The following is a 24,719-nucleotide window of genomic DNA, read 5'->3' as shown; positions in this document are numbered from 1 at the left end:
CTCTCATGCTTGAAGAGGAACTATTATAGCTGCTGTTGCTGCTTGAGAAAAGTTCAGCTACTCCATTGACTCCTTCTTTGTCCGGTAACATGACCAGCAAGAAGGTGATTGCAGTGTTTGGAGCAACAGGTAAAAAGCTTACTTTTAAAGTGCATGCTGACTGCTTACTTTCCTGTCTTCTTGTTTTTAAAGTCAGAGCCTGCCAGTGTGGGTGAATTTCCTGCCATTGGAGGAAATTAAGAAAAGTGTCCTATTGCTTGGATTTCTGATGTGGTAAAGGGGCTGGTGATTTGATTTTATTTGTCAGAAATGATCTCAGGACAACTGACATATTCTCTATTTCTCAGTCATGTGCTGACTTGGTATGTTTCCTTTCAACATAAGTTATCCTCCAGAGACTTTTCTCCCTTCACTTCCTGACAAGTGAAAGAAGCAAGTGTGGGTCTGTGGGGGCATATCTCGGTGCCTAACCAATACCTCAGCCATTCTGAAAGCATGGAGAGGGTGAGGGTTAGGCAATGTGCTGAGTAACTTTTCTGGGTCAGCTGCCCAGCTTTTTAACTGCCCTCCCTGAGTTCAATCTTATCTCTTTTTTCAATCTGTTCTTTACAGCCAGAGCCATCTTTGCAAAATGTTGATCAAATCAGGCTACACTCATTCAATCTGTTCTCATTTCAGCCTCCTGATGATCCATTTGAAACTATCAGATCATGACATGCCTCTGCTCAAAACCCTCCAACAACTGCCTCCCCCCTCCCCCATCTCACTCCAAGTAAAATGCAAAGTCCAGCTAATGGACCCCCATCTTTTACCCTCCCCTTTACTTGCTCAGGTGTTCCTCAAGTACACTCCCACCTTAAGTCCTTTGCATTGGCCGCCCCCTCAGCCTCCAGCTACCCACACTGCTTTCTCCCTCATGTCACCCAAGCCTCTGCTCAGATGTCGCCCTTTCCATGAGCACTTTCCAGACCTCCATATTTAAAATTGCAACTCCACTCCCCCTCACTGTTATCTGGCTGCCCTTCCTGCTTGGTTTCCTCCCTTACTGCTTGCCTTTCCACAGGAGAAGATAAGCTCTATGAGCAAAAGAATTTTGTCTGAAAAGTGGAAAGGACTAAAGCAGGGAGAAGCAAAAACCAACAGCCAGTTATGACGTTGACTTTAGAAGGAGTTCTTACCTTTTGAGACAGCATGGATGGTCCTGGAGATTATGATACTAAGTGAAATAAACCAGTCAGAGGAAGACAAACATCATATAACCTCACTTATATTTGGAATCTAATGAACAAAATAAACTGACAAACAAAATAAAAACAGAAGCATGGTTACATGGAACAACTAACAGCTGCAAGAGGGGAAGGAGGTGAGGGGACTGGATGAAAGGAGGTGAAGGGATTAGTCCAAAAACATATATACATATCACATAGACACAGATAACAGTGGGAAAGGGGGGTTGGGATAGGTGGAGGTGGGCAAAGGGGGGGTAATGGAAATAGAAAGAGACTTTGCTTTGTGTGACGGGCGCACTATGCAGTGTGCGGATGTTTTGTTGAGTTGTATACTTGAAACTGTTATAGCATAATCATAAGCTTGGAAAATTCCAGGACAAGCAGAATAGGAAAACTAAGATAGTTAAACCACAGTTTGAGCCAAAGCAGACCAGCCTAGGCTCTCCTGTTGCGTCTTCTATGCCAGTGGTTCTCAACCTTCTGGCCCTTTAAATACAGTTCCTCATGTTGTGACCCAACCATAAAATTATTTTCGTTGCTACTTCATAACTGTAATGTTGCTACTGTTATGAATCGTAATGTAAATATCTGATATGCAGGATGGTCTTAGGTGACCCCTGTGAAAGGGTCGTTCGACCGCCAAAGGAGTCTCGACCCACAGGTTGAGAACTGCTGTTCTATGCCCTTCTTTGTTTCACCGGCCTAAGTATATTTTTGCTGTGGTCAACAAATTCTTGCTTGCTTTTCTACCCTGTCTCTTCATTGAAATCTTTTCTTCAAGAAGACAAGAACTAAGTGTAAGGTCCGTGCCAAGAGATGAGAATTTAAGAAATTTTATTACATTCTCTCACAGTGGGCTGAGACCAGTACATCTAGTAGGGAGAGCAGGCTATTTATATCTCCTGTGCAGGTAAGGGCAACAGGTGGGACTGGGTGCAGGCTAGAGGCTGGGTGTAGGCAGTTTACTAGAAACTAAAAACCTTTAGTCATATCTTACAAAATCTGAATGAGAATTATAGGAAAACTGCAGGGAAGGCAAGAGCCCCAAGCAGGGCCAAATGGAAAAGTACTGAGCACAGGAGAAAGGCAGAGAATATGCCTGACACTGAGGTCTCCTCCTATGTCCGGTAGCAAAACCTGTATGGTTTTGCGAACCGATGTCACTCCAATAAATTCAATTAAGTACTAGTAAAAAAACCAAAAGGTAAATGGGACATGGAGATGATTGTATAAGGCATTAGGTTGAAGGTGAGAATATTGTTATTTTCCTGAAAGAAATAAGAAGCTATTAGAGGAGTTTGAGCAGAATGACTAGATATGACTTCTACATTATAAGGATCATTTTAGGTTCAGTTTTTCAAAGAGCGTGTAGTGGCAAGGGCTGAAGCAGGAAGACCTTTAGAAGGCTGCTGCCATAGTCCAGCCAAGATGACTGTGGCTTAGATGGGGATGGTAGCAAAGAGGTGGTAGGGAGTGATTAGATTCCAGATATATTTTAAAGAGAATTGACAGGGACAGTGTGGTGTTCGTGGATGGGGGGAGGGGGCAGAGGAGGGTGGAGGAGCGGAGGGGGAAAAAGGGGTAGAGGATGGTATAGGGCAGTGGTCGGCAAACCGTGGCTCACGAGCCACATGCGGCTCTTTGGCCCCTTGAGTGTGGCTCTTCCACAAAATACCACGTGCGGGCATGCACATACAGTGCGATTGAAAATTCGTGGCCCATGCGCAGAAGTTGGTTTTCGGCCTGGGCGAGTCTATTTTGAAGAAGTGGTATTAGAAGAAGTGGGGGTACATTCGCTGAGATCGACCCCTCAGATTGAGGACGTTTTTAGCAAAGGCCAGCTTAGGAGTACCCTCATTAAGTTAATAACAATGTACCTACCTATATAGTTTGTTTAAAAAATTTGGCTCTCAAAAGAAATTTCAATCGTTGTACTGTTGATATTTGGCTCTGTTGACTAATGAGTTTGCCGACCACTGGTTTAGGGGGATAAATGGTGATTGGAAAAAAGAGAGTTGACAGGGTTCACTGATAGACCAGCTTTCAGACGTGAGAAGAGAACAAACAATGACCAGAATGTTCTGGCTTGAGCAGCTGGAAGATCAAGTTGTGATTCACCAAAATGGGGAGGATTGAGGTGGGAGCAGATCAAAAAATGCTGGGAGCTTTGTTTTTGTCTCAAACTTGAGTTGCCGCCTAGGCATCCAGCTTAGGCTGTTGAATACAAACCTTGGGAGTGGCTCTTAAAGGAATCAGATTAGATGTGTCAGAGTTGAAGAAAGTTGCTTCCTACTTAGCCAAGAGGGTGGGCTGATCACTTTATTGCCCAGGGATTGTCCGTAGTTCAGTTACCGTGGAATTCTGGGTGTGTTTGGGTCAAGCATGTCAAACTCGCGGCCCATGGGCTACATACGGCCCACAATGAATATTTTTGCAGCCCAGCCAATGTAACCGTATGTAAGAAACATTTTAATGTACATTTTGTAACTTAATTTTTACAATATCCTGTTATATATAATTATTAATAATTAACTACAATGTTTGCTAATGACTAATTACTATAATCATTTGTGTTGCATTCATTTGTCTTACACTCCTTACACGCAGGCGCACCATTTCTCTCCACTAGTCCTGTTGCAGAAGACCGGAGAAAAAAACCAAGCCACGCTTAGAGAAAGGGAGTTACATTTTATTATTAAATTCTGTGCAGGCCCAGAGAAAAATGTGTCTTTCAAATTCTGGGCCCCCCAACATGGAGGAAACTCTATTTATACTTTTTTCAGTCCTTTGTCTCCCAAATTTGGAATGAGACTTCCGGGCCTTCTGAGAAAGAAGGCCTGCATGTTGGGAAGGGGCCATGAGACCATATCTCAAGGTCTAGCCTGGTGTCAGCACTGACAACTCAGTCTGGGCCATAGTTTAAGGCCTCTCTGGAATGGGAGTAGTCTTATTTTCCTTATTATTTAAGACAGAAGCCAGAATAGCAGGGTTAAAATTTCAAACAGCAGTTTTTATATAAGATGGATGCTTCAGTACTAGCAGCAAATATTTTAGCAGCCAATTGCCACGTCATTAGTCTTATATTGACTTGGTGTACGCAAGAAATATTTCGCTTTTGGAGACAAGAAAAATAGGTTTATTTGCGTTACGCTTATTAATTTGTGCAGTTATTCAGTGTCTGGGAAGTTAATATTCAAGAAAATGTATTAATTTTTATTAAAATGTTCTATTATTTTATGTTAACGATTACTCATTTATTTCAGCCCTTTGTATTCAGCATGTCTCTATCAAAATTAACGTTTCTATGAAAATTGAAGCTTTTGTTTTTTGCGGCCCACATAAACATAAACCTTGTTTTTTTTTAATATATTTTATTGATTTTCCACAGAGAGGAAGGGAGAGGGACAGAGAGCTAGAAACATCTATGAGAGAGAAATATCGACCAGCTGCCTCCTGCACACCCCCCACTGGGGATGTGCCCGCAACCAAGGTACATGCCCCTGACCGGAATCGAACCCGGGACCCTTCAGTCCGCAGGCCGACGCTCTATCCACTGAGCCAAACCAGTTTGGCGGTAAACCTTGTTTATTTGGCCCGTGTTAGCCTTTGAGTTTGGCATGCTTGGTTTGGGTGTTTGAGGTAGGGTTGCCTTATTTAGCAGATACAAATATAAGATACCTAGTTAAAATAAGAAAATAATGTATATATTTTTATTGATTTCAGAGAAGAGAGAGGGAGAGATAGAAACATCAATGATGAGAGAGAATCATCAATTGGCTGCCTCCTGCATGCTCCACACCGAGGATTGAGCCGGCAACTGGGGCATATGCCCTGACAGGGAATCAACTGTGACCTCCTGGTTCATATGTCGAAGCCCAACCACGGAGCAACACAGGCTGGGACTAGTTAAATTTGACAGGGACATGTCTTAACCCTTACCTTGCATGTGTTTGCACATCAAACTCTGAACAGTGCTTGCCATTCAAATGCTACTGTGGACGTAAAAAGGGGTTCTATGGACAGTAACCTCACAGGGTGATCTGACCATAAATTCCTAACTGGGCAGGTCATGGTGGGTAGTCATGGCACAGGCATATAACTTCTTTAGAGAATGGCTTATCTTGGCTTTAAACTAGTCCTGTCCATTGCTTTGGTGCATGGACCTTCAAAGGTTAACACACCTTTGAAATAACCACCCTCAAGAGAGCACATAATCTTATTAACTATCCTGTAATTTAATCCCCACCTTGCTTTCTGCTACCTTCATGTGATCTTCCTTTCTTTTCCTCCTTAATTTCAAATGCATAAAAGAAACTGCAAAACCTGTTATTTTGCAGAGCATTTGAGATTTTGCTCCCTGGCATATGTCATCAGTTGGGTCAAATAATTTTAGTATATGTGCTGCCAAAGCAAGCACTCAAGTAAACTCTTACAAAACTTCTCTAAAGATTTGGATGTTTCTTATGTTGACACTGTCCTCAATATGAAATTACCTTGAAGATAACTGGGTCCAAGAGGGAATGATCCAGAATAAATGGGGAGGGTCTGGACAACTGAGTATGTCAAGAATTGCCGAAACCGGTTTGGCTCGGTGGATAGAGCGTAGGCCTGCGGACTGAAGGGTCCCGGGTTCGATTCCGGTCAAGGGCATGTATCTGGGTTGCGGGCACATCCCCAGTGGGGGATGTGCAGGAGGCAGCTGATTGATGTTCCTCTCTCATCGATGTTTCTGACTCTCTATCTCTCTCCCTTCCTCTCTGTGAAAAATCAATAAAAAAAAAAAAAAAAAGAATGGATGCTCTGGGAGCAGCTTTATCGGGCTGGTAAGTTTATGGTTATGTCTTGCTAATTTAAAGGAACAGGGCCAAGATGGATAAATTCTTTTCTTGGTTTGGTTCTTAGTAAAACATAAAAAGTAGGAGTGGTAAGAGAGCCAGTCCTGGTTTTGGTCCAGCTCCTCTTATTTGTTTATACAGGTTTAGGCAGGACTGTCTACTTCAAAGTTAAGAGTTGAGAACACAGAGGTTTCAGTCTTTTCACTTCATTCATTCATTCACTCATTCAACATATAGATGTTGAAAACTTGCAGTTTGCCAGAGAATAGTCTCAGCACATGGTTGGAAAACAAGAAGAACCCAGTTTAGTAGGAGGATTTTTAGGAAATAATTACAATAGGCAGTGATATGGGCTGGATTGTTTTTCCCTCCAAAATAATTCATATGTTGAAGCCCTAGTTTCTAGTATCTCTGAATATGACTGTATTTGCAGATAGGGCCTTTGCTGAGGCAATTATACTAAAGTGAGGCCATGAAAGTGGTCCCTAATCCCGACTGATGTCCTTTTAAGAAGAGGAAATTTTGACACACAGAGAAGCAGGAGGGGCTAGAGTGCACAAAGAAAAGACCATATGAGGACACAGTGAGAAGGCTCTTCATCTGCAAACCAAAGGGAGAGATCTCAGGAGAAACCAATATAGCAACACCTTGATTTTGGGCTTCTAGCCTCAGAACTATGAGAAAATATATTTCAGTTGTTTAAGCCACAATATGTGGAATTTTTTTATGGCAGGCTTAGCAAACTAACATAGCTAACAAATATTTTTTATTGAATTTTTATTTTTATAAATGTATATATAATAGTTTTAAAAGTCTAATAGTCCTACAAGCTTTATAAAGAAATCCAGCAGACCCTGCTCTACCCCTCTCCACATTTAACTCTTCTGTTTCTATTGGTATTTGTCTCCATATTTCTAAATAATGTGATAATAAGCTATTTCTTGATTTTTCTATGTTAGATAATATTTATTGTCTTTAGCTCTCCTATATCATCAGTCCCAAATACACACTTCCTTTTTGCTCATCTCCCCCGTATAGTTTAAAACAATTTGTATATGGATGATGGACTAATATGGACTCTTATAGTGACTATGTCATTATTGCTCATACTTGAGCCATGTACTGTGCACTTTCTTTTCTCACATAATTTCTTATTTTCCCTGAAATTAGTAATTGTCTTAATTTTTTTATTTGTTTAGTTTTCTTTCTACCTATCACTCATCTTTTTCTCTAATTTCTCCAGTAAAGCTGGATGATTTATCTCAAAATGAGGAAACACATCAATTAATCTCTTAGTTCTGTTTTTTTTTCCTCTCCATGGAGACCTCCCTCCTGGAATGCTACCTTTTTTTTTTTCTTTCAAGCTTCCTAGGATTTCCTTCCCCATTATTCTAATAATTCTCTTTGCCTATTTCCTGGGTTCTTCTTGCTTGCTTTACTTTGCCATTTTGCTGAAGCACACCCTCCAGTGGCTTACAGAAAATGTGTACATAAAAGCGTTACATTTTTGAGACCTTGAGTGTCTGGAAATGTCTTTATGTAGAATGTTTAGAATCAATTGATCATTTGGTTAGGTGTAAAATTCTGGAAAGAAGTTAATTTCCCTTCTAAATGACATTGCTCCATTGCTTCCAATGTTATAAGGAAATCTGGTGCTATTTTTATACCCTTCTGCCAAAGTTTGCAAAATACTTTTAACCCCAGTGTTCTGAAATTTCACAATTATGTAAATAATGTAAGACTTAATTTATTCATTGTGCTGGGTACTCAGTGGCTCCTTAATCTGGAAGCTCATTCGATATCCTTGAACCAGCAGTTCTCAACCTGTGGGTCGCGACCCCTTTGGGGGTCGAACGACCCTTTCACAGGGGTCGCCTAAGACCATCGGAAAACACATATATAATTACATATTGTTTTTGTGATTAATCACTATGCTTTAATTATGTTCAATTTGTAACATTGAAATTTGGGGTCACCACAACATGAGGAACTGTATTAAAGGGTCATAGCATTAGGAAGGTTGAGAACCACTGCCTTGAACTCTGGGAAATTATCTTCTTTGATAATTCCATATGTCCATTTTCTCTATTCTCTCATTCTGGAATCCCCCTGGCTTTATCCTCTATTTTCTCCTTCCTGTTTTCCATTTCTTTTTAATTTTGAGAGATTTCTCCAACTTTTTCGATTGAAAACTTATTTCTGTTATAATATTTTAAATTTCTGAGAGATTCATCTTCTTTTCTGAATGCTCTCTCTCCTGCCTCCCTCTCCCTTTTTATTGGTTCAGTATGCAGATGTAGTGTTCTGAATGCAAAATCATCTCCAATCTCTGAAGACATTAATGCTTTAATTTTTTCTTTTGTACACCGCATCGTTTCTGCTTATCTTTATCAATTTGTTTATTTTGGTTTCGTTGGAGGCTTTCTTCAAACATCTGGTGACCTTTGGCTGTGTGTTCATATTTACTAGTAACTTCAACCGAAGCTCCTTGTGCAAAAGCAGAGCTCATTGACAGCAGACCCTATAGGGTTATCAGTGGTGCATCAGTTGGGGTTTCACACAAAACAGGTGCCACACCCTTTCAGAGAAGCCAAGGAAAAAATAAAAGTTGAAAGGGAAGAGACCAATAATGAATAAGTAAGCAATAGGAGGAAGGAGCAGAGGGCAGGAGAGATGACCAAAACCAGGGAGAGTAGCAACATGGAGATAACCACCTTTCTTCCTGTTCTTGGTTTTCCTGCTGATGATGCCTCTTGTTGGCCAGACCAAACCTGAGAGCATGAAGAGAGCTCATTGATGGAGTCCAATACAGGTCAACCTCCCAGGGCACTAAGCAGGGTACGGAAGGTGAAGGTAGATCTGAAGGCGTGAAAAACATTCAGGACAGATATACAACCAGTTTGATAGAGGATCCCAAATGTTAGTAACCCAGCACAGTACCTGGCATATATGATAGAGTATTCAGTAAATATTTGTAGAGTACATAAATTAGGCAAGTAATGAAAGTAATGATCATATCATCAATGACTTTGATGCCATAAAAAAGAAACTTATGCAAGTTTTCAACTTAAAAATAAAATAGGAAGCTCTTTTGAAAAGAAAATTTTGTGAAGAACCTCAAAATAAAAACTATAACCAGATAAAAATAGATTTTCCCAGTTGAATCTGGGCTACAGCGTCTGGCACCCTGCCCACTTGGCCTCATTGTTATTGGGGAGCACACGAGACTTGGTTGGAAAGTTTGTAAGGAGGACATTCTGAGAAAAGGGGAGTGTGTGGAAGGCCATCTGCCCTGTTTATCAGAATTCCAACTTAGGGGAGATTTAGGGGAGTGTTGAAGGTGGTGCCCCTAATTATTCCTTAACCTTTCCAAACAAGTCTGTGAATGTGCAGACCCCTGGTGTTTACTGGAATCCTTATGCCTAATCTTTGGGTGCCCTTGCCTTGAGGACAATGGAAACACATGTGCCCTCCCAAGATTACTTACCCTACTGATTGTATCTAAAGATAAAAATGCCAATAAAAGCCTAATGAGGCAGGCAATCGAGGCTGCCTGGTTGCTATAGCCGGGCCGTCCCTTAGCCTCTCTTTCACAGCAAATGTGTGTCAGAGTAATCCATTCATCTGTCACTCAGGCTCTGCTGCCCAGCCCTGGCAAGGTGGTGCCCAGTGTGAGGAACCCCAGCAATGGTTACCTCACGCCTCTCCCATTCTTTCTCTGCCCCATGGACTTTTCAAAGGTGCCTCTGATGCGGCTGTGAGAAACTTAGTTTGAAAACCACTGTTGCAAAAATGGGAATGCCTCCTGAAGCAGTTAGTATAACAGCTGTACTCTGAATAGTGGTACTTCCTGAGCAGCTATTTTTTAGTGAATCTTCCTCCTGAATCTTCCTCTGTTTCTTCTTCCCCAATGCTGCAGGATCTCAGGGTGGCTCTGTGGCCAGGGCCCTTTTGGAGAGCAAAAAGTTTGCTGTAAGAGCAGTGACCAGGAATGTGACTCAACCAAAAGCACTGGTGCTCCAGGAACTTGGTGCTGAGGTGGTAAAAGGGGACCTGAATGATAAAGCATCGGTGGAGGCCGCCTTACAAGATGCCTATGGGGTCTTTCTAGTGACCAACTACTGGGAACATCACAGCAAAGAGGAAGAAGTGTCTCAGGTGGGAACACTTTTGAGCCCTTTCCTCCTACCCTTCCTGGCTGCTCTGCCCTCCCTTGAAGGCGGTGGGCCTTAAGTCTGAGCAAAAACTGCCTCACTCCACAAAATCTCCCTGGTATTTATGAAATGTATGTCCTTGAAGTGTTTCTTTGATTGTGAAGTCAGTGTTCTATAGCACATGTTAACAGCTCAAGACTGGAGATCTGAGGATGACTGTGCAATGGAGCCGGTCATTTGTCTGTAGATGGCATGTGAAGGGTACCCCGCAAATTAAGGTAACTCCAAAGTGAAAAGGAAAGAACAAGATGTAATGAGTATATTTTTTCTTCTGGCATAGAATTTGGGGAGAAATTAATAATGGGTACATAGAAAAAAACTAAAGCAAGCAAATAAACCCACAGTGATGAACACAGGGAAAATAAAAGTTTATAGAAAAAAAATAAGTGTAATCATACAATATTACTTGGTTCAACTTCAGCAATGTGGTAGGCACTACTTTTTGATCTAGCCCAACATTATGATATTGGGAATATGAAAAAAAAGGGAATTGCATATATGTGTAATGGTGGTGTTGGGCTGTGTGTGTCTGTGAGAGAGAAAGAGAGAGAGAGGAGAGAGAGAGAGAGAGAGAGAGAGAGAGAGAGAGAGCACATTAAAGATGAGGACTCATCTTTCAGAGTAAGAATTTAGTAGATGATATCTTAAACTGAAAAAATCAAGCATTAGTAGTGCAAACCTGTTATTTAGAAATAAAGAAACAGCTAAAAGAGATGAAAGTGGTTACTTCTTGAGAGCAGTTATCACATGAGGACTCAGGGAACATCTTTGTCATTATAAGCTCAATTCCCTGTCTCTCTTATCCCCCAACCCCCCACCCCTTGACAGTACTATTTGAAGTGATATATGTGTATAAATTGGAAAAATTTGAAGATTACATTTTTAAAGTGTAATTGATGGGATCATTCTCTTGCAGAAATGGCATAATTCAAAAAATTAAGGGCAGGATTGAGCCATTTCAGGAATGTCTGTGAAATTAATTATACCATTTACAGCTTATCTTTTAGTGATAAACCTTGGAAGAGCCCATATTAGGAACTCTGGGTTCTAATTCTGATACTCACTTACTATGAAACCCAGGAGTACAAAGTCACTTCTCTGCTCACTTTCTGCCTCTACTAAACCAGATTAATTATGTCTTCTCTACTTGCTACATGGGGTTTTGTAAGGAAAAAAAGAGAAGGAAACAGTGGAAAGAAAGAAAAAAGAGAGCGAGATAAAGAGGAGAGAGAGAGAAAGAGAGAAGAGAGAGATGAAGGTGTTTTAGAAAATTTGGAACTGAAGTACATAAAAGAGAATGTGTGTGTGTGTGTGTGTGTGTGTGTGTGTGTGTGTGTGAGTGTGTGTGTCTTTATTATGCCCTCAATATCCAATTGGTGTGCAGATATAATTAATTACTAGAAAACATTATCATACTGTATGAATATTGTTTTCTCAAGTATCCTTGAGGCTCATATATAAATAAATGTGACAGTTGATCCAAAGATACTGATAGCCCCCTAGACTCTAGGCCCTAGAGGAAGGGACCAGATGTTCCTGCCCGTTCCCACCAGGCTGACTCTTAGTTTCTGATGAAGTTCAGTATTGTGTCATGGTGGAGCCTCTGCCCACCAATACTGGTGGCCTCTCAGATGGTAACTTGAATATATTTTGATGCTGAAGAGCTCCCTCTCTATGGAGGACAATAAGAAAAGGAAGGGGGGAAGGGAAAGCAGCACCTGCCTTCCTGTCCATATGCAAATACAGCGATCTATATAAAGAATTTACGTTGTTCCTTAGGGAAAGCTGGTGGCAGATGTCACCAAGCGCTTGGGTGTGAAGCACGTGGTGTTCAGCGGCCTGGAGAACGTCAAGCGTCTGACCGGCGGGAAGTTGGTAGTTGAGCACTTTGATAGGAAGGGAGAGGTGGAGGAGTATTTCTGGTCCATTGGTGTTCCCATGACCAGCATCCACTTGGCAGCTTACTTTGAAAACTTTCTCACTTTATGGAAGCCCAAGAAAGCCTCTGATGGAGATTACTACACCGTGGGTAAGTGTAATTTGTAGTGAAAGTTGACCAGACACTTGCTGTCTTCCCTTCTTTCTTTTTTGTCCCCTTCCTCCCTCTTTTCAGTGGGCATATATAATATGAGTGCCTACTATGTGCTTACCTGTGGGTGAAGTGCTGAGAGGGATACAATATTGTTTTAAATTTCACATAGAACTAGTTCTTGGACTGGAAACACAAAGGATTTCACTTCCAGTCTGAAGTGAAATCGGTTAATCTTCACTCCAGGATCTTTTTCCATTGATTTTTATACAGTGGGGAAGGGAGAAGGAGAGACACACAGAGAGAAACATCAATGTGTGAGAGATATATCGATTGGTTGCCTTCTGCATGTACCCTGACCAGGGCTGGGGATCAAGCCTGCAACAGAGGTATGTGCCCTTGACCTGAATCAAACACAGGACCCTTCAGTCTGAGGGTCGATGCTCTATCCACTGAGTGAAAGTGGATAGGGCAAGGTGACTTCTAAGGTTCCTTCTAGTTCATCCATGTGACCTATGATAGCAACAGGGAAAACATGCTCCTCTTGACCTGAGTTCCATGGTCAGAATCCCTAGAGGGGCCCTGACTCTCCAGAGAAAGAGTCTGATTCTGAAGGTCTGGGCTGAGGACAGGAGTGCTATAGTTTTAACAAGGATTCCTAATAATTCCAATGCTTCCAGTCCACTGGCTAGACTTTCTCTGCCCTTTGGAGACATTTTCTTTGTCCACAGTCCAAGGTGGCTCTGTGGAGTGGAGGGACTATGGGAGTATCAAGGCAGCAATTCAGTCTTTTTTCCTTGGCACATAATTAAGACTTATCAGAGGCATAACTAGTGACAAAGTCAACCTGGAGCACCTGCCATACAACAGATGACTTGGGTAATAGCTCAACAAGTAACCGCCTTTCTTCCTGTGCCTTTACCAGGTTACAGAAGCCAGCTCACTGACATTTCCCAGGTCCTGAACTAGGGCATTGTAATCTCTTGGTTAGATTGGCCTGTATGAAGAGGTGATGCCTTAAACTTCTTCTGGCACAGTCCCATCTGGGCCTCCAAAGTCTATATAACCCCGTGTTTGGTATTCCTGAGACTCAGGTATCGTTCCCCACTATAGGAATAGCTAATATTTACTAATAGCTAATATTTACTAACCGCTTAGTAGGGACCTGGCACTGCACTATTTACCTTCACTTCACAGATGAGGAAACTCAAGTAATATAGATTAAGTAAGTTTCCAAAGATCACTAGTAAGGCAGACCAGGACATGGACCCTGGCAGTCTTACTCCAGAGCCATAGTCTTTACCACTGTCCCATAGCTGCTTTGAATCTCATCTCAAGACCTTCAACTCTCAAACAAAACAAGCCTCAAAGTCAGATGAGTCTTACCGAAGAGTGCCTCAAAAAGCTTAAACTGCTTTACAAATAGAAAACACAATTAGAATTTAATCTGAGCAGGCAATGTGCCCACCAAGAAATTGTGACAGGAAGCTAATTTTGCTACAAAAGGTTAAATGTGATATTTAATCCCTGACTGCTAAGCCTGAAGTCACTTTTACCCTGGGTTGAAATTCAGAGACCTTGATTCTTGTCCTAGCCTGTTGTTTCCTAGCTGTGAGGCAGCAGGCAAGTCAATAGACTTAGTTTCTTCATTAAAAAAAATCTTTATTATGGAAAGTATTACATATGTCCCCCTTTTTCTCCCATTGACCTCCTCTAGCCCACCCTCTCCCTCCGCCCCAGGCCTCCAACCACCCTGTTGTCTGTGTCCATGGGTTATGCATATATGCATACAAGTTCTTTGGTTGATCTCTTCCCACCCACCCTCCCCCATCCCCGCCTTTTCTCTGAAATTCCACAGTCTGTTCCATGGTTCTATGTCTCTGGAGTTATTTTGTTCATCAGTTTATTTTGTTCATTGGATTTCACATATGAGTGAGATCATGTAATACTTGTTTTTCTCTGACTGGCTTATTTCGCTTAGCATAATACTCTCTAGGTGCCTCTATGCTGTCTCAAAGGGTAAGAGATCCTTATTTTTTTACTGCTGCATAGTATTCCATGGTGTAAATGTACCACAGCTTTTGTATCCACTCATTTACTAATGGGTACTTAGGCTGTGTCCAGATCTTAGCTATTGTAAATTGTGCTGCTATGAACATAGGGATGCATACATTCTTTCTAATTGGTGTTTCCAGTTTCTTAGTATATATTCCTAGAAATGGGATCACTGGGCCAAATGGCAGTTTCATATTTAGTTTTTGGAGGAAACTCCATACTGTTTTCCATAAAGGCTGTCTGTACTCCCACCACCAGTGTACTAGGGTTCCCTTTTCTCCACATCCTTGCCAGCACTTGTCATTTGTTGATTTGTTGATGCTAGCATTCTGACAGGTGTGAGGTGATACCTCATCATCGTTTTAATTTACTTCTCTCTGATGATCAGTGATGTTGAGCATTTTTTTTCATATGTATCTTGGCCATCTGTATGTACACTTTGGAGAAATGTCTATTTCGGTTCTTTGCCCATTTTTAAATTGGATTGTTTTGTCTTCCTTTTGTTAAGTTGTATGAGTTCGTTATATATTTTGGATATTAACCCTTTATCACATGTATCATTGCCAAATATGTTCTCCCATACAGTGGGCTCCCTTTTCATTTTGTTGATGGTTTCTTTTGCTGTGCAGAAGCTCTTTATGTTGATGTCGTCCCATTTGTTTATTTTCTCCTTAGTTTCCTTTGTCCTAGGAGATGGATCCGTAAACATACTGCTGTCGATCTCCCCCTTAAAGTTCTCCAGAAGTATTATTATTTTATTTAGGTGCTCCTATATTGGGTGCATATATGTTTACCAGGGTTATATCCTCTTGTTAGATTCATCCCTTTAGTATTATGTAGTGACCTTTATTGTTTCTTGTGATGGCCTTCATTTTGAAGTCTATTTTGTCAGGTATGAGTATTGCTGCCCCAGCTTTTTTTTCATTTGCACGGAAAATTTTTTTCCATTCCTTCACTCTCATCCTGTGTGAGCCTTTTGTTCTGAGGTGTGTCTCTTGTAGACAGCATATATTTGGTTCGTGTTTTCATACCCATTCAGAATTTCTTCATTTAAAAAATTAGAGTTCTGAGGCTAGATCATATCCATTTTGGGTTCCAGCCTCAGGATTCTGGGATTCTGGGGACCCATGAGAGGCTGTGTCACACTGTAGGAAGGGGCTTTTGAGTGACACATGAGGGTTTGAGCCCACTTCTGCTGCTTGCTGGCTGAGTAATTTCTGGAAGTACCTGATATTCCTATGTTTCAAGATTGTTTTGAAGATTAAACCAGCCAATATACTGGGCTCATTCATTCTTTCATCCATTCATTAAATATTAGAGGACTTATTACTATGTTATAGTCTTTTACTGGGGAATCAGTAATAAACAGTTCAAAGCAAAGTCTGCCCTCATGGAGTTTTTATTTGGGTGGAGGAGATAGATAATAAACATAATAGATAAGTAAAGTATATTTATCACAATAGATAAATAAACATAAAAGATAAGTAATAGGAGGTAAGTACTGTATAAAAATAGGGCAAGGTAAGTTATATGTGGAGTGCCAGCAGTAAGGAGGTGGCATGTGAAACTTAAACAAGAGGATCAGTGGGCCTCTTTGAGAAGGTGATGTCTGAGCACCTTCTGATGGAGCTAGGTGGTGGTCTTTGTGAGTATTAAGGAAAGAACATTTTGGCAAGAGCAAACAGCTAGTGTGGCTGGAAGAGAGCATGTAAGGGAGAATAGTAGAAGGTGAGGCCAGAGTTAACAGAGGTCTGGTCCTGTAAATCATTGACTTGTCTTTTGAGGGAAAGAGAGCCATTGGAGGGTCTGGGCAGACATGATATGAGCTGATGTTAGTTTTACAGGTTGACAAAGAGACCATGGAACGGCAAGAGTGGAAACAAGTAGACCAACTTTGCAATAATCCAAGTCAAAGATGATGGTTCACGGTGTCTTGGACACGGTGGTAGCAGTGAAGTTGGTGAGAAGTGGTCAGATTCTAGACATACTATGAATAGGATTAAAAAAAGAAAGAAAGGATGTGTGGTGTGATAGAAGTGTCAAGCTGACTAAGATTTTTGACGTGAGAAACGGGAATGATAGACGAAATGGGGCAGTCTGTAGGAGAAGCAAGTTGTTGGGGGGCTATAGGAATTCATTTTGATGCACATTGACATGTTTATTAAACAATCAAGTAAGGATGTTGAGTAGGAATTTGGGCAATAGAGCCTGGAATTCTGCAAAGAAATCTGGATTATAGATATAACTAATTATATTTTGCACAAAGCAGGTGCTTAGTAAATGGTGGCTTTAAAAAAATCAATACCTAGGCATTATGGTACGTTCTCAAACTAAACCTTGTAACTAATTGTGCATAGATAGTGGCCACTAGGTGTTACATTGCTTTCTTACCTTTTGTTTAGTGGTTGATTAATTCAAGTTGGTAAGACTTACTGAGGATGTGATATAATTACCTATTTTTATCTCTTGTTTTTTTTTTTTGTTTTTACTAGCACTGCCTATGGGGGACATTCCCATGGATGGCATCTCTGTTGCTGATATCGGAGCAGTCGTCTCTAGAATTTTTGATTCTCCAGAAGAGTTCTTAGGCAAGGCTATGGGCCTCAGTGCAGAAGCGCTAACAGTACAGCAATATGCTGATGTTTTGTCCAAGATTTTGGGGAAAGATATCCGAGATGCAAAGGTGAGTTCTTAGAAGATATAAATGTGATCATAAGAGTCCAGCTTAGGTCACACCCCACTGACTTACGAATTCTGGTAGACTCTCCATGCATTTAGGCAAGGGTTCACCTTAGGCTGTCAGAAGAAATTGAAGAGGATTTCAGTTCCACAAATCTATCTTGTATTGGTGCATCTGAATCCCACCCTTATGGCTTTATTTCTTTGGCTTAAGGTTAATCAGCTTGTTAGAGTAAACTTACTTTCGGGTGGCAAGAACTTAGAATCTGAAGACTGAGGTACAACTTTTTCATATACACTACCCAACTCTTCTCTCATAAGCACTCATTGCTGACCATTCCAGTCTGCCAGAGCTCTCTGGTGTGGGCAAGGCACTTACCTTTCTGAGCCTCAGCTTCTTCATCTGTGAAGTGGGATAATAGCATCTGCCTCAGGGTGATCTTGTGGAAATTAGAGAGAATATATTTAAGGGGCTTAGCACAGTGTTTGGTACATACATACCTATTGGTATATATCAAGTACCTCTTATGTACCTGGTGCTATCTTTGAGGAGTTTACATCAGAGTGAAAATGTTAATGCACATGAAGTCACAGGGACCAGTGCAGCTATAACACTATAGGTGCTTAGTTGTGTTGTCCACACTCTCTGTGACCAAAGAAGGGTAGGAGAAGGCTTCATGGCAAAAGTGGCTTTGAGGTGGTCCTTGAGGGTGGGCAAGACTGTGTCTAGATGGAGGGAATGATGGGGCTGTCCTGGCTAAATTCTAGGATTCTAAACTCTAGCCTGGCTAAATCCACATGAATGAACCAGAGGCAGTATGAGAAAGTAAGCAAATCCTGGCTCTGCCCTTACCTATCTGTGCAATCTTGTCAAGTTACTTAACCTCTTTAATCTCAGTTTCTTCATTTGCTACAAGAAGCTATTATATATATATATATATATATATATATATATATATATATATATATTATGCAAAGTGGCCCTTGGGATTTCGACCGACCGGGAGTTCGATCGCTTGCTATGATGCGCGCTGACCACCAGGGGGTGGTACAGAACGAAGGGGGGCCCTGGCCGACAGCCAGCAGCCACTAGGGACCCTACCTGTGCACAAATTTCGTGCACTGGGCCTCTAGTACCTAATAAGATTGTTTAGAGCAGTGGTTCTCAACCTTGGCTGCACATTAGAATCACCTGGGAATCTTTTTAAAATCCTGATTTCTGGGCCTCATCCTCCGGAAATTCTGTTTCTTTGTTATGAGGTGGGGCCACAACATTAGTAACAAAGAAACAGAATTTCCGAAGGATGAGGCCCAGAAATCAGGATTTTAAAAAGATTCCCAGGTGATTCTAAAGTGCAGCTAAGGTTGAGAACCACTGGTATAGAGGATGAAATGATATATAAATGTCAGGCACCTGGCACTAGGTCGGCAATTAGTAAGCCCTTGATAATTGATCATGGTATAAATCAGGTGGGAATGGCCTAGACCAGTGATGGTGAACCTATGACATGCGTGTCAGAGGTGACATGTGAACTCATTTTTTTGGTTGATTTTTCTTTGTTAAATGGCATTTAAATATATACAATAAATATCAAAAGTATCAATCTTTGTTTTACTATGGTTGTAAATATCAAAAAATTTCTATATGTGACATGGCACCAGAATTAAGTTAGGGTTTTTCAAAATGCTGACACGCCGAGCTCAAAAGGTTTGCCATCACTGACCAGTGGTCGGCAAACTCATTAGTCAACAGAGCCAAATATCAACAGTACAACGATTGAAATTTCTTTTGAGAACCAAATTTTTTAAACTTAAACTATATAGGTAGGTACATTGTTATTAACTTAATTAGGGTACTCCTAAGGCTTAGGAAGAGCCACACTCAAGGGGCCAAAAAGCCGCATTTGGCTCGCGAGCCGCAGTTTGCCGACCACGGGCCTAGACTAGAGCGTGGATAGGACAGACCTTTTACAGAAAAGTGAGAGGAACTGATGATACCACACATTACCAGCCATTTCTCCAGAGCAGGTGTTGATAAGAGGAAGGACAACAGGACTTCTGTGAAGGAAGTGTGTGTGCCTTGCAGACACCCTCAGAGCTGAAAGGAGGCTACATACCTTCTTTCAAGCTGGCAGGCGTGGACTAGTCTGGCTCTTTGCCTCTCTTGGTTGCATTCCACTATCTGTAAAATGAGTGTTGTTGGGGTGATTTCTAAGGTCATACCCAGCACATTCCCTCTACAGGAGCGGTCCATAATTAGGACCCACCCCCTGCTTTTTTTAAAATAAAGATTTATTAGAACGCAGCCACACCATGTTTTTAATGTATTGTCTCTGGCTGTTTCCATGATACATTGATAGAATTAAGTAGTTGTGACTTAGCCCACATGACCCACAAAGCCTTAAATATTTATATCTAGTCCTTTAGGAAAAACTTTGTTGACGCCCACTCTAGAATGTTTCCTAGAGGTAGGCCCAGAAAGTTGATTTTTGTTTTCATCTGCAAGTCTTGGTCCAGTGAGTCTTGAGTCATGAGGGGTTATCTAGATTCCCAATTCAGAGTCAGGAACAGGAGCTACAAGGAGGCTAAGATATCCTAAGAAATTATTATATACTAGAGGCCTGGTGCACCAAATTTGTGCACGGTGGGGGGGCCGGTCCCCTCAGCCCAGCCTGCACCCTCTCCAATCTGGGACCCCTCTCACAATCTGGGACTGCTGGCTCCTAACTGCTCACCTGCCTGCCTGCCTGATCACCCCTAACTGCCTCTGCCTGCCAGCCTGGTCGTCCCTAACTGCCCCCCCTGCCAGCCTGGTCGTCCCCAACTGCCCCCCTGCTGGCCTGGTTGCCCCCAACTGCCCGCCTGCCGGCCTGGTTGCCCCACGCAGCCTGCTTTTCAGTTGTTTGATTGTCCCTCACTAACCCCCCTGCCGGCCTTGTTGCCTCATGCAGCCTGCTGTTCAGTCGTTACCGTTACTGTGATGGCATCCCAAACAATTTGCATATTTCTCTATTATTAGTATAGATGTCTTTAATGAAGAAAATAAGTTACCCCCATACTCAGGATGACAGCCAATCACTCAAAAGATGGACTCATGAGAGGATCTGCAAAGTCACTTGTACCTGTGTATACATATACTTCCCAGGGACTGACCCCTCTCCAAGGGCATTTGCATTTGGGTCTTATATTTCTTTTGTTTCATGGGGTTTGAAGTCTGTATGGAAGAAGGAGAGAAAGGTGAAGGAGTGTGGGCATGTGGAGAGTGTTCATTCTCAGAGGGCCAGGTAGACATGTTCAGGACCTTCCAAGCATCACTCAATCACATACTTGGTCCCTGACTCTTTATGGTACATCAAGTTATTTCACAAGTCAGCAGAACTTCTCTAGCACCAAAAGTTCTAGGGCATTAGAAGCTGGAAGTTCTACAGAATGGTTAATGCAGTGCTTAGTAACTACTCTGACATGAAGATGCTGCCCAGGGTTCTAGAGTGGGGAAACGCTTAGGCATCATGCTACTCTGGGGAAGGATGCATGTGGCCACAAGGTGGCGCTCCAGCACTGGCAGTCTGACTTTCCCCCGCCCCCTAGTCTGGTCAGAAGGAGGCATAACTGCTTCAGTGAGTGCATGCCCTGGAAGAAACTCCCATCAGGAACTCTGGTCTGGCTGAAACTGTCTGCCCAACCCCAAAAGGAACATGATCCTCTCAGAAAGTGAGATACAACAAAAATCTCTTCCCTTCAAAAATCTGCAGAAAAGAATCCCTTATTTCACTAAGGAATATTAGTTGTCAAAGTTACAGGATGAGGGAGTGACCCAAGGAGACAGACATTTTCAAAGTCATCTTCCATGCTTCTCATGTAGTCTTCTTACTAAATTTTAAATTGTTTTCTTATTTCAAATATAGCAAATGCTTATTTCAGAAAATTATAAAAAAGAAAACAAAAATCACGTACTTAGAGATAGCAACTAATAAGATCTGACACATTATAGTCTAGTCTTTTTCCTATATATATGTTTGCATCTAGCTCAGCAGTTCTCAACCTGTGGGTCGAGACCCCTTTGGGGGTCGAACGACCCTTTCACAGGGATCGCCTAAGACCATTGGAAAACACATATTGAATATATAATTACATATTGTTTTTGTGATTAATCACTAGGCTTTAATTATGTTCAATTTGTAACAATGAAAATAAATCCTGCATATCAGATATTTACATTATGATTCATAACAGTAGCAAAATTACAGTTATGAAATAGCAACAAAAATAATTTTATGGTTGGGGATCACCGCAACATGAGGAACTGTATTAAAGGGTCGCAGCATTAGGAAGGTTGAGAACCACTGATCTAGCTTTTTCATTTAATGTTATATTATGAGCATTTTTATTTTGTTAAAGTTCTTTAAAATATTAATTTTAATAACTACATAATATTGTTAAAATATATATACTAAAATTTATTCTGCCATTTCTTGTTTTTGCATAGGCAAGTTATTCTTATTTTTCCATATTATAAATGGCATATGATAATCATTTTTTTAAAGAATATATTTTTATTGATTTCAGAGAGGAAGGGAGACGGAGAGTGAGATAGAAACATCAATGATGAGAGACAATCACTGTTTGGCTGCCGCCTGCACACCCCCTATTGGGGATAGAGCCCACAACCTGGGCATGTGCCCTTGACTGGAATCCTACCTGGGATCCTTCAGTCCCCAGGCCGATGCTCTATCCACTGAGCCAAACTAGCCAGGGCAACAATGAGTTCTTTGTGTGTCACAATTTCCAAAGGCCAAGTGGAATAGCAAGGTTAGAGTTTATCTTTGGGGGCTAAAGACAGATTACACTGGATCCAATAGTTAGAAATGGTCTTTGCTAATTCAGGAGGGGGAACTATTGATGTAGTTGGTGTCAGAGGGACTCAAGGGGTGGGTTTTGTGGAAGGTGACAGAAGGCATCTCAGTAAGTGTGTGGTGAGCAGCATTTGTGTGAGCCTGGGCCTGGCAGAGTCTGGGATGGTTGAAGTCGAGATGCTCATTTCTAACCAAGGATTGGAATGATGATGAAGGGACATCAGCTAGGAGGAAAGGACAGAGAGCCTGGTGCCAGAGTGCTGCATGGAGGCGGAGGGCCTGATGGGTAGACTGTCTGAGAGGGCTGCTGAGGGACTGTATATGAAAGCAGGTCAGATAAAGGGAGGACAGATCTATCATTTCTTATCCAAAATGCTTGGGACCAGAAACAATTTGGCTTTCAGGAGCTGCAGCTTTTAGATAGATTGTGTTCTACATGTATTATGTAACATCACCATCAGGGGCAGGTCAGGAACCTGTAATATCTCTGCAGAAAAATTTATGACTATTTCCACTAAACGGTATCATTAAAAAGCATAAATAGCTTCAAAGTTCAGATCAGAATTAGTTCAGAAAAGTCAGTTTGCTGTCAAATTGCTTATGAAAAAAACTCGAGAGCTTCTTGGGTTTTGGAGTTAGGCTGAAGAATGGTGGACCTATGTCATCATTAAGGTGAATCATTTATTCTCAAACTATTTTCAATGAGAGCTGAAACATTTCCTTTTTAAAAAATTTACTATTTTTTTTAACTTGTTCTTAAAAGATCACCCTGGAAGCTTATGAGAAGCTGGGCTTTCCTGGAGCGGAGGAAATGGCCAACATGTTTCGTTTCTATCAGATGAAGCCAGCCCGTGACGTCAAGCTCACCCACCGACTAAACCCCGAAGTCAAAAGCTTCAGCCAGTTTGTCTCAGAGAACAAGGAAGCCTTGATGGGCATTTAACTGTTCACCACAGGCACCCGACAGCTTTTTTTCCCCCTGATTCTGGCCCTCTGTACAGCGCATCTCCATTTACAGAACAGATATGTTAGAATGCAATAGCTTGCAACTCCAAAGGCGTCCCTGAAATTCTCTCTTAAGTAGGAAACATGGAAATGGTGATGGACACAGTGATTTGATTCACATATAACTTTCCAGCTAGTGATAAGGATGGTACACCTGTTAAGTAAGAAGCCCCAAACCTGGCACCTTCTGCAGCTCTGTCTCCCCAACAGCCAAGTCTTCTTCCCTAATGTGAATGGGGGGTGGCCACTCAGCCTTCTCCTGCCTAACTCATCCAGAGCCCTGGCTCGGAACCTCTCCTCCGTAGATCCAGTTTTTTCCCCAAGTGCATTGTCACATTCTCAGTGAACTAAGTAATTTTAATTTCTTTAAAAATATTTTTTATATTGATTTCAGAGAGGAAGGGAGAGGGAGAAAGAGATAGAAACATCAATGATGAGAATCATCTATCGGCTGCCCCCTGCACACCCCCTACTGGGGACTGAGCTTGCAGCCTGGGCATATGCCCTGACCAGGAATTGAACCATGACCTCCTGGTTCATAGGTCAGTGCTCAACCACTGAGCCACTTTGGCAGGACTAATTTCTTAAAACAAAACAAAACAAAACAAAACAAAACAAAACAAAAAAACACAAAAAAGCTTGGTAGATAACTTTCTGGGGGGGGGGGCAGGGACATGGAGTTCAATGAACAAGCACAAGTATTAAAAACTCTAAAATTCAGTTTTGTTCAGGGTTTAAAGTTAACGTTCTCTGATTCACTCATTAAACCATCTATTGAATCATCACTAAGTTACTGTATTTATCTATTCATTCTTCTGTCTTTCATTTAAGCCAAGGGTGGGAAACCTTTTTTCTGCCAAGGGCCATTGGATATTTAGAACATCATCTGTGGGCCATACAAAATTAACATCTTAAAAATTAGCTGCTATATTCAATCAAACATTCAATTAACTGGCTCCTGATGCCTTTGCAGGGCCAGACCAGATGACTTCCTGGGTCTTATACGGCCCTTGGGCTGGATGTTTCCCACCACTGATTTAGGCATTCCACAAACTTTATTTTTGGCACCAGTACTGATGGTGAATTGGAACTTCTCTCCCCTCCTATGTGCTTTCCTTTTCTTTAAAATCCTCATCCGAGGGTATTTTTTCCATGGATTTCTGGAGTGAGTGGAAGGGTCAGAGGAATGGGGGGAGAGAGGAGAAACATCGATGTGTGAGAGACACATCAATTGGCTGCCTCCCACACATGCCTCCACTGGGGCTGGGGAACTTGCAACCTAGGTAGGTGCCCTTGACCAGAAATCGAACCCAGGACCCTTCAGTCTGTAGGCTGATGCTCTAACCACTGAGAAAAAATGGCCAGGGCCTATGTGCTTTCTTATCGGAGTGGTCCATGCTCCAAAGCCTACCCTGGCTCCTTTTCAGTTTGTGGTTAGCTTTGTGTCATGCTAGGGCAAGGGGGCTCTCTGATCATGTAGCTCCAAGTCAAACCAGAGGCTCTGCAGTGGATGAAGGCAGGAGCTTGAGGCAAGGGCTGGGGAAAGGTAGGGAAGTGGAAAGAGGAGGTGATGGAAGGGCCCCCATGGTGTTGTTGTATATCTCTGGCTTAGCATTTCTATGCCTCATTTACTAGGCTTCCTCTTGGCTGTGAGTGACTGGCACTCCTTTATATCCTGGTACTTGGCACATGATAGGTGATCAATAAATGTTGGTTATCTAAATTTCATTTATTGATCACAAATCATGTGCCAAAATTCTATTCAAATTTTGGTTTGAATAAAGCTAATTGATCATATCATTGCAAGAAAGGGAAATAAA

General features: G+C 41.7%; 1 protein-coding gene across 1 annotated transcript; it reads left to right on the top strand.

Annotated features, from left to right (window-relative positions):
- LOC102417037 (nmrA-like family domain-containing protein 1) lies at positions 1-23,374 on the top strand. The gene is made up of 5 exons (XM_006084920.3): positions 1-129; positions 9,984-10,222; positions 12,058-12,307; positions 16,855-17,045; positions 22,658-23,374. The coding sequence occupies exons 1-5, from the start codon at positions 90-92 to the stop codon at positions 22,835-22,837; spliced, it is 900 nt and encodes a 299-aa protein (XP_006084982.1). The 5' UTR covers positions 1-89; the 3' UTR covers positions 22,838-23,374.
- The last annotated feature ends 1,345 nt before the right edge of the window (positions 23,375-24,719 follow it).

Source organism: Myotis lucifugus, unplaced genomic scaffold (assembly GCF_000147115.1).
Source record: "Myotis lucifugus unplaced genomic scaffold, Myoluc2.0 scaffold_14, whole genome shotgun sequence".
In the NCBI taxonomy this organism is placed as follows: Eukaryota; Metazoa; Chordata; class Mammalia; order Chiroptera; family Vespertilionidae; genus Myotis; species Myotis lucifugus.
The sequence above is the reverse complement of the archived record's forward strand: the minus strand, read 5'-3'. Positions and strand labels throughout refer to the sequence as shown.

Coding starts and splice junctions, on each gene's coding strand:
- LOC102417037 (XM_006084920.3), top strand. CDS start 90: ATGACCAGCAAGAAGGTGATTGCAGTGTTTGGAGCAACAG. Junction 130..9,983: donor TGCAGTGTTTGGAGCAACAG/GTAAAAAGCTTA, acceptor CCAATGCTGCAG/GATCTCAGGGTGGCTCTGTG. Junction 12,308..16,854: donor TGGAGATTACTACACCGTGG/GTAAGTGTAATT, acceptor TGTTTTTACTAG/CACTGCCTATGGGGGACATT.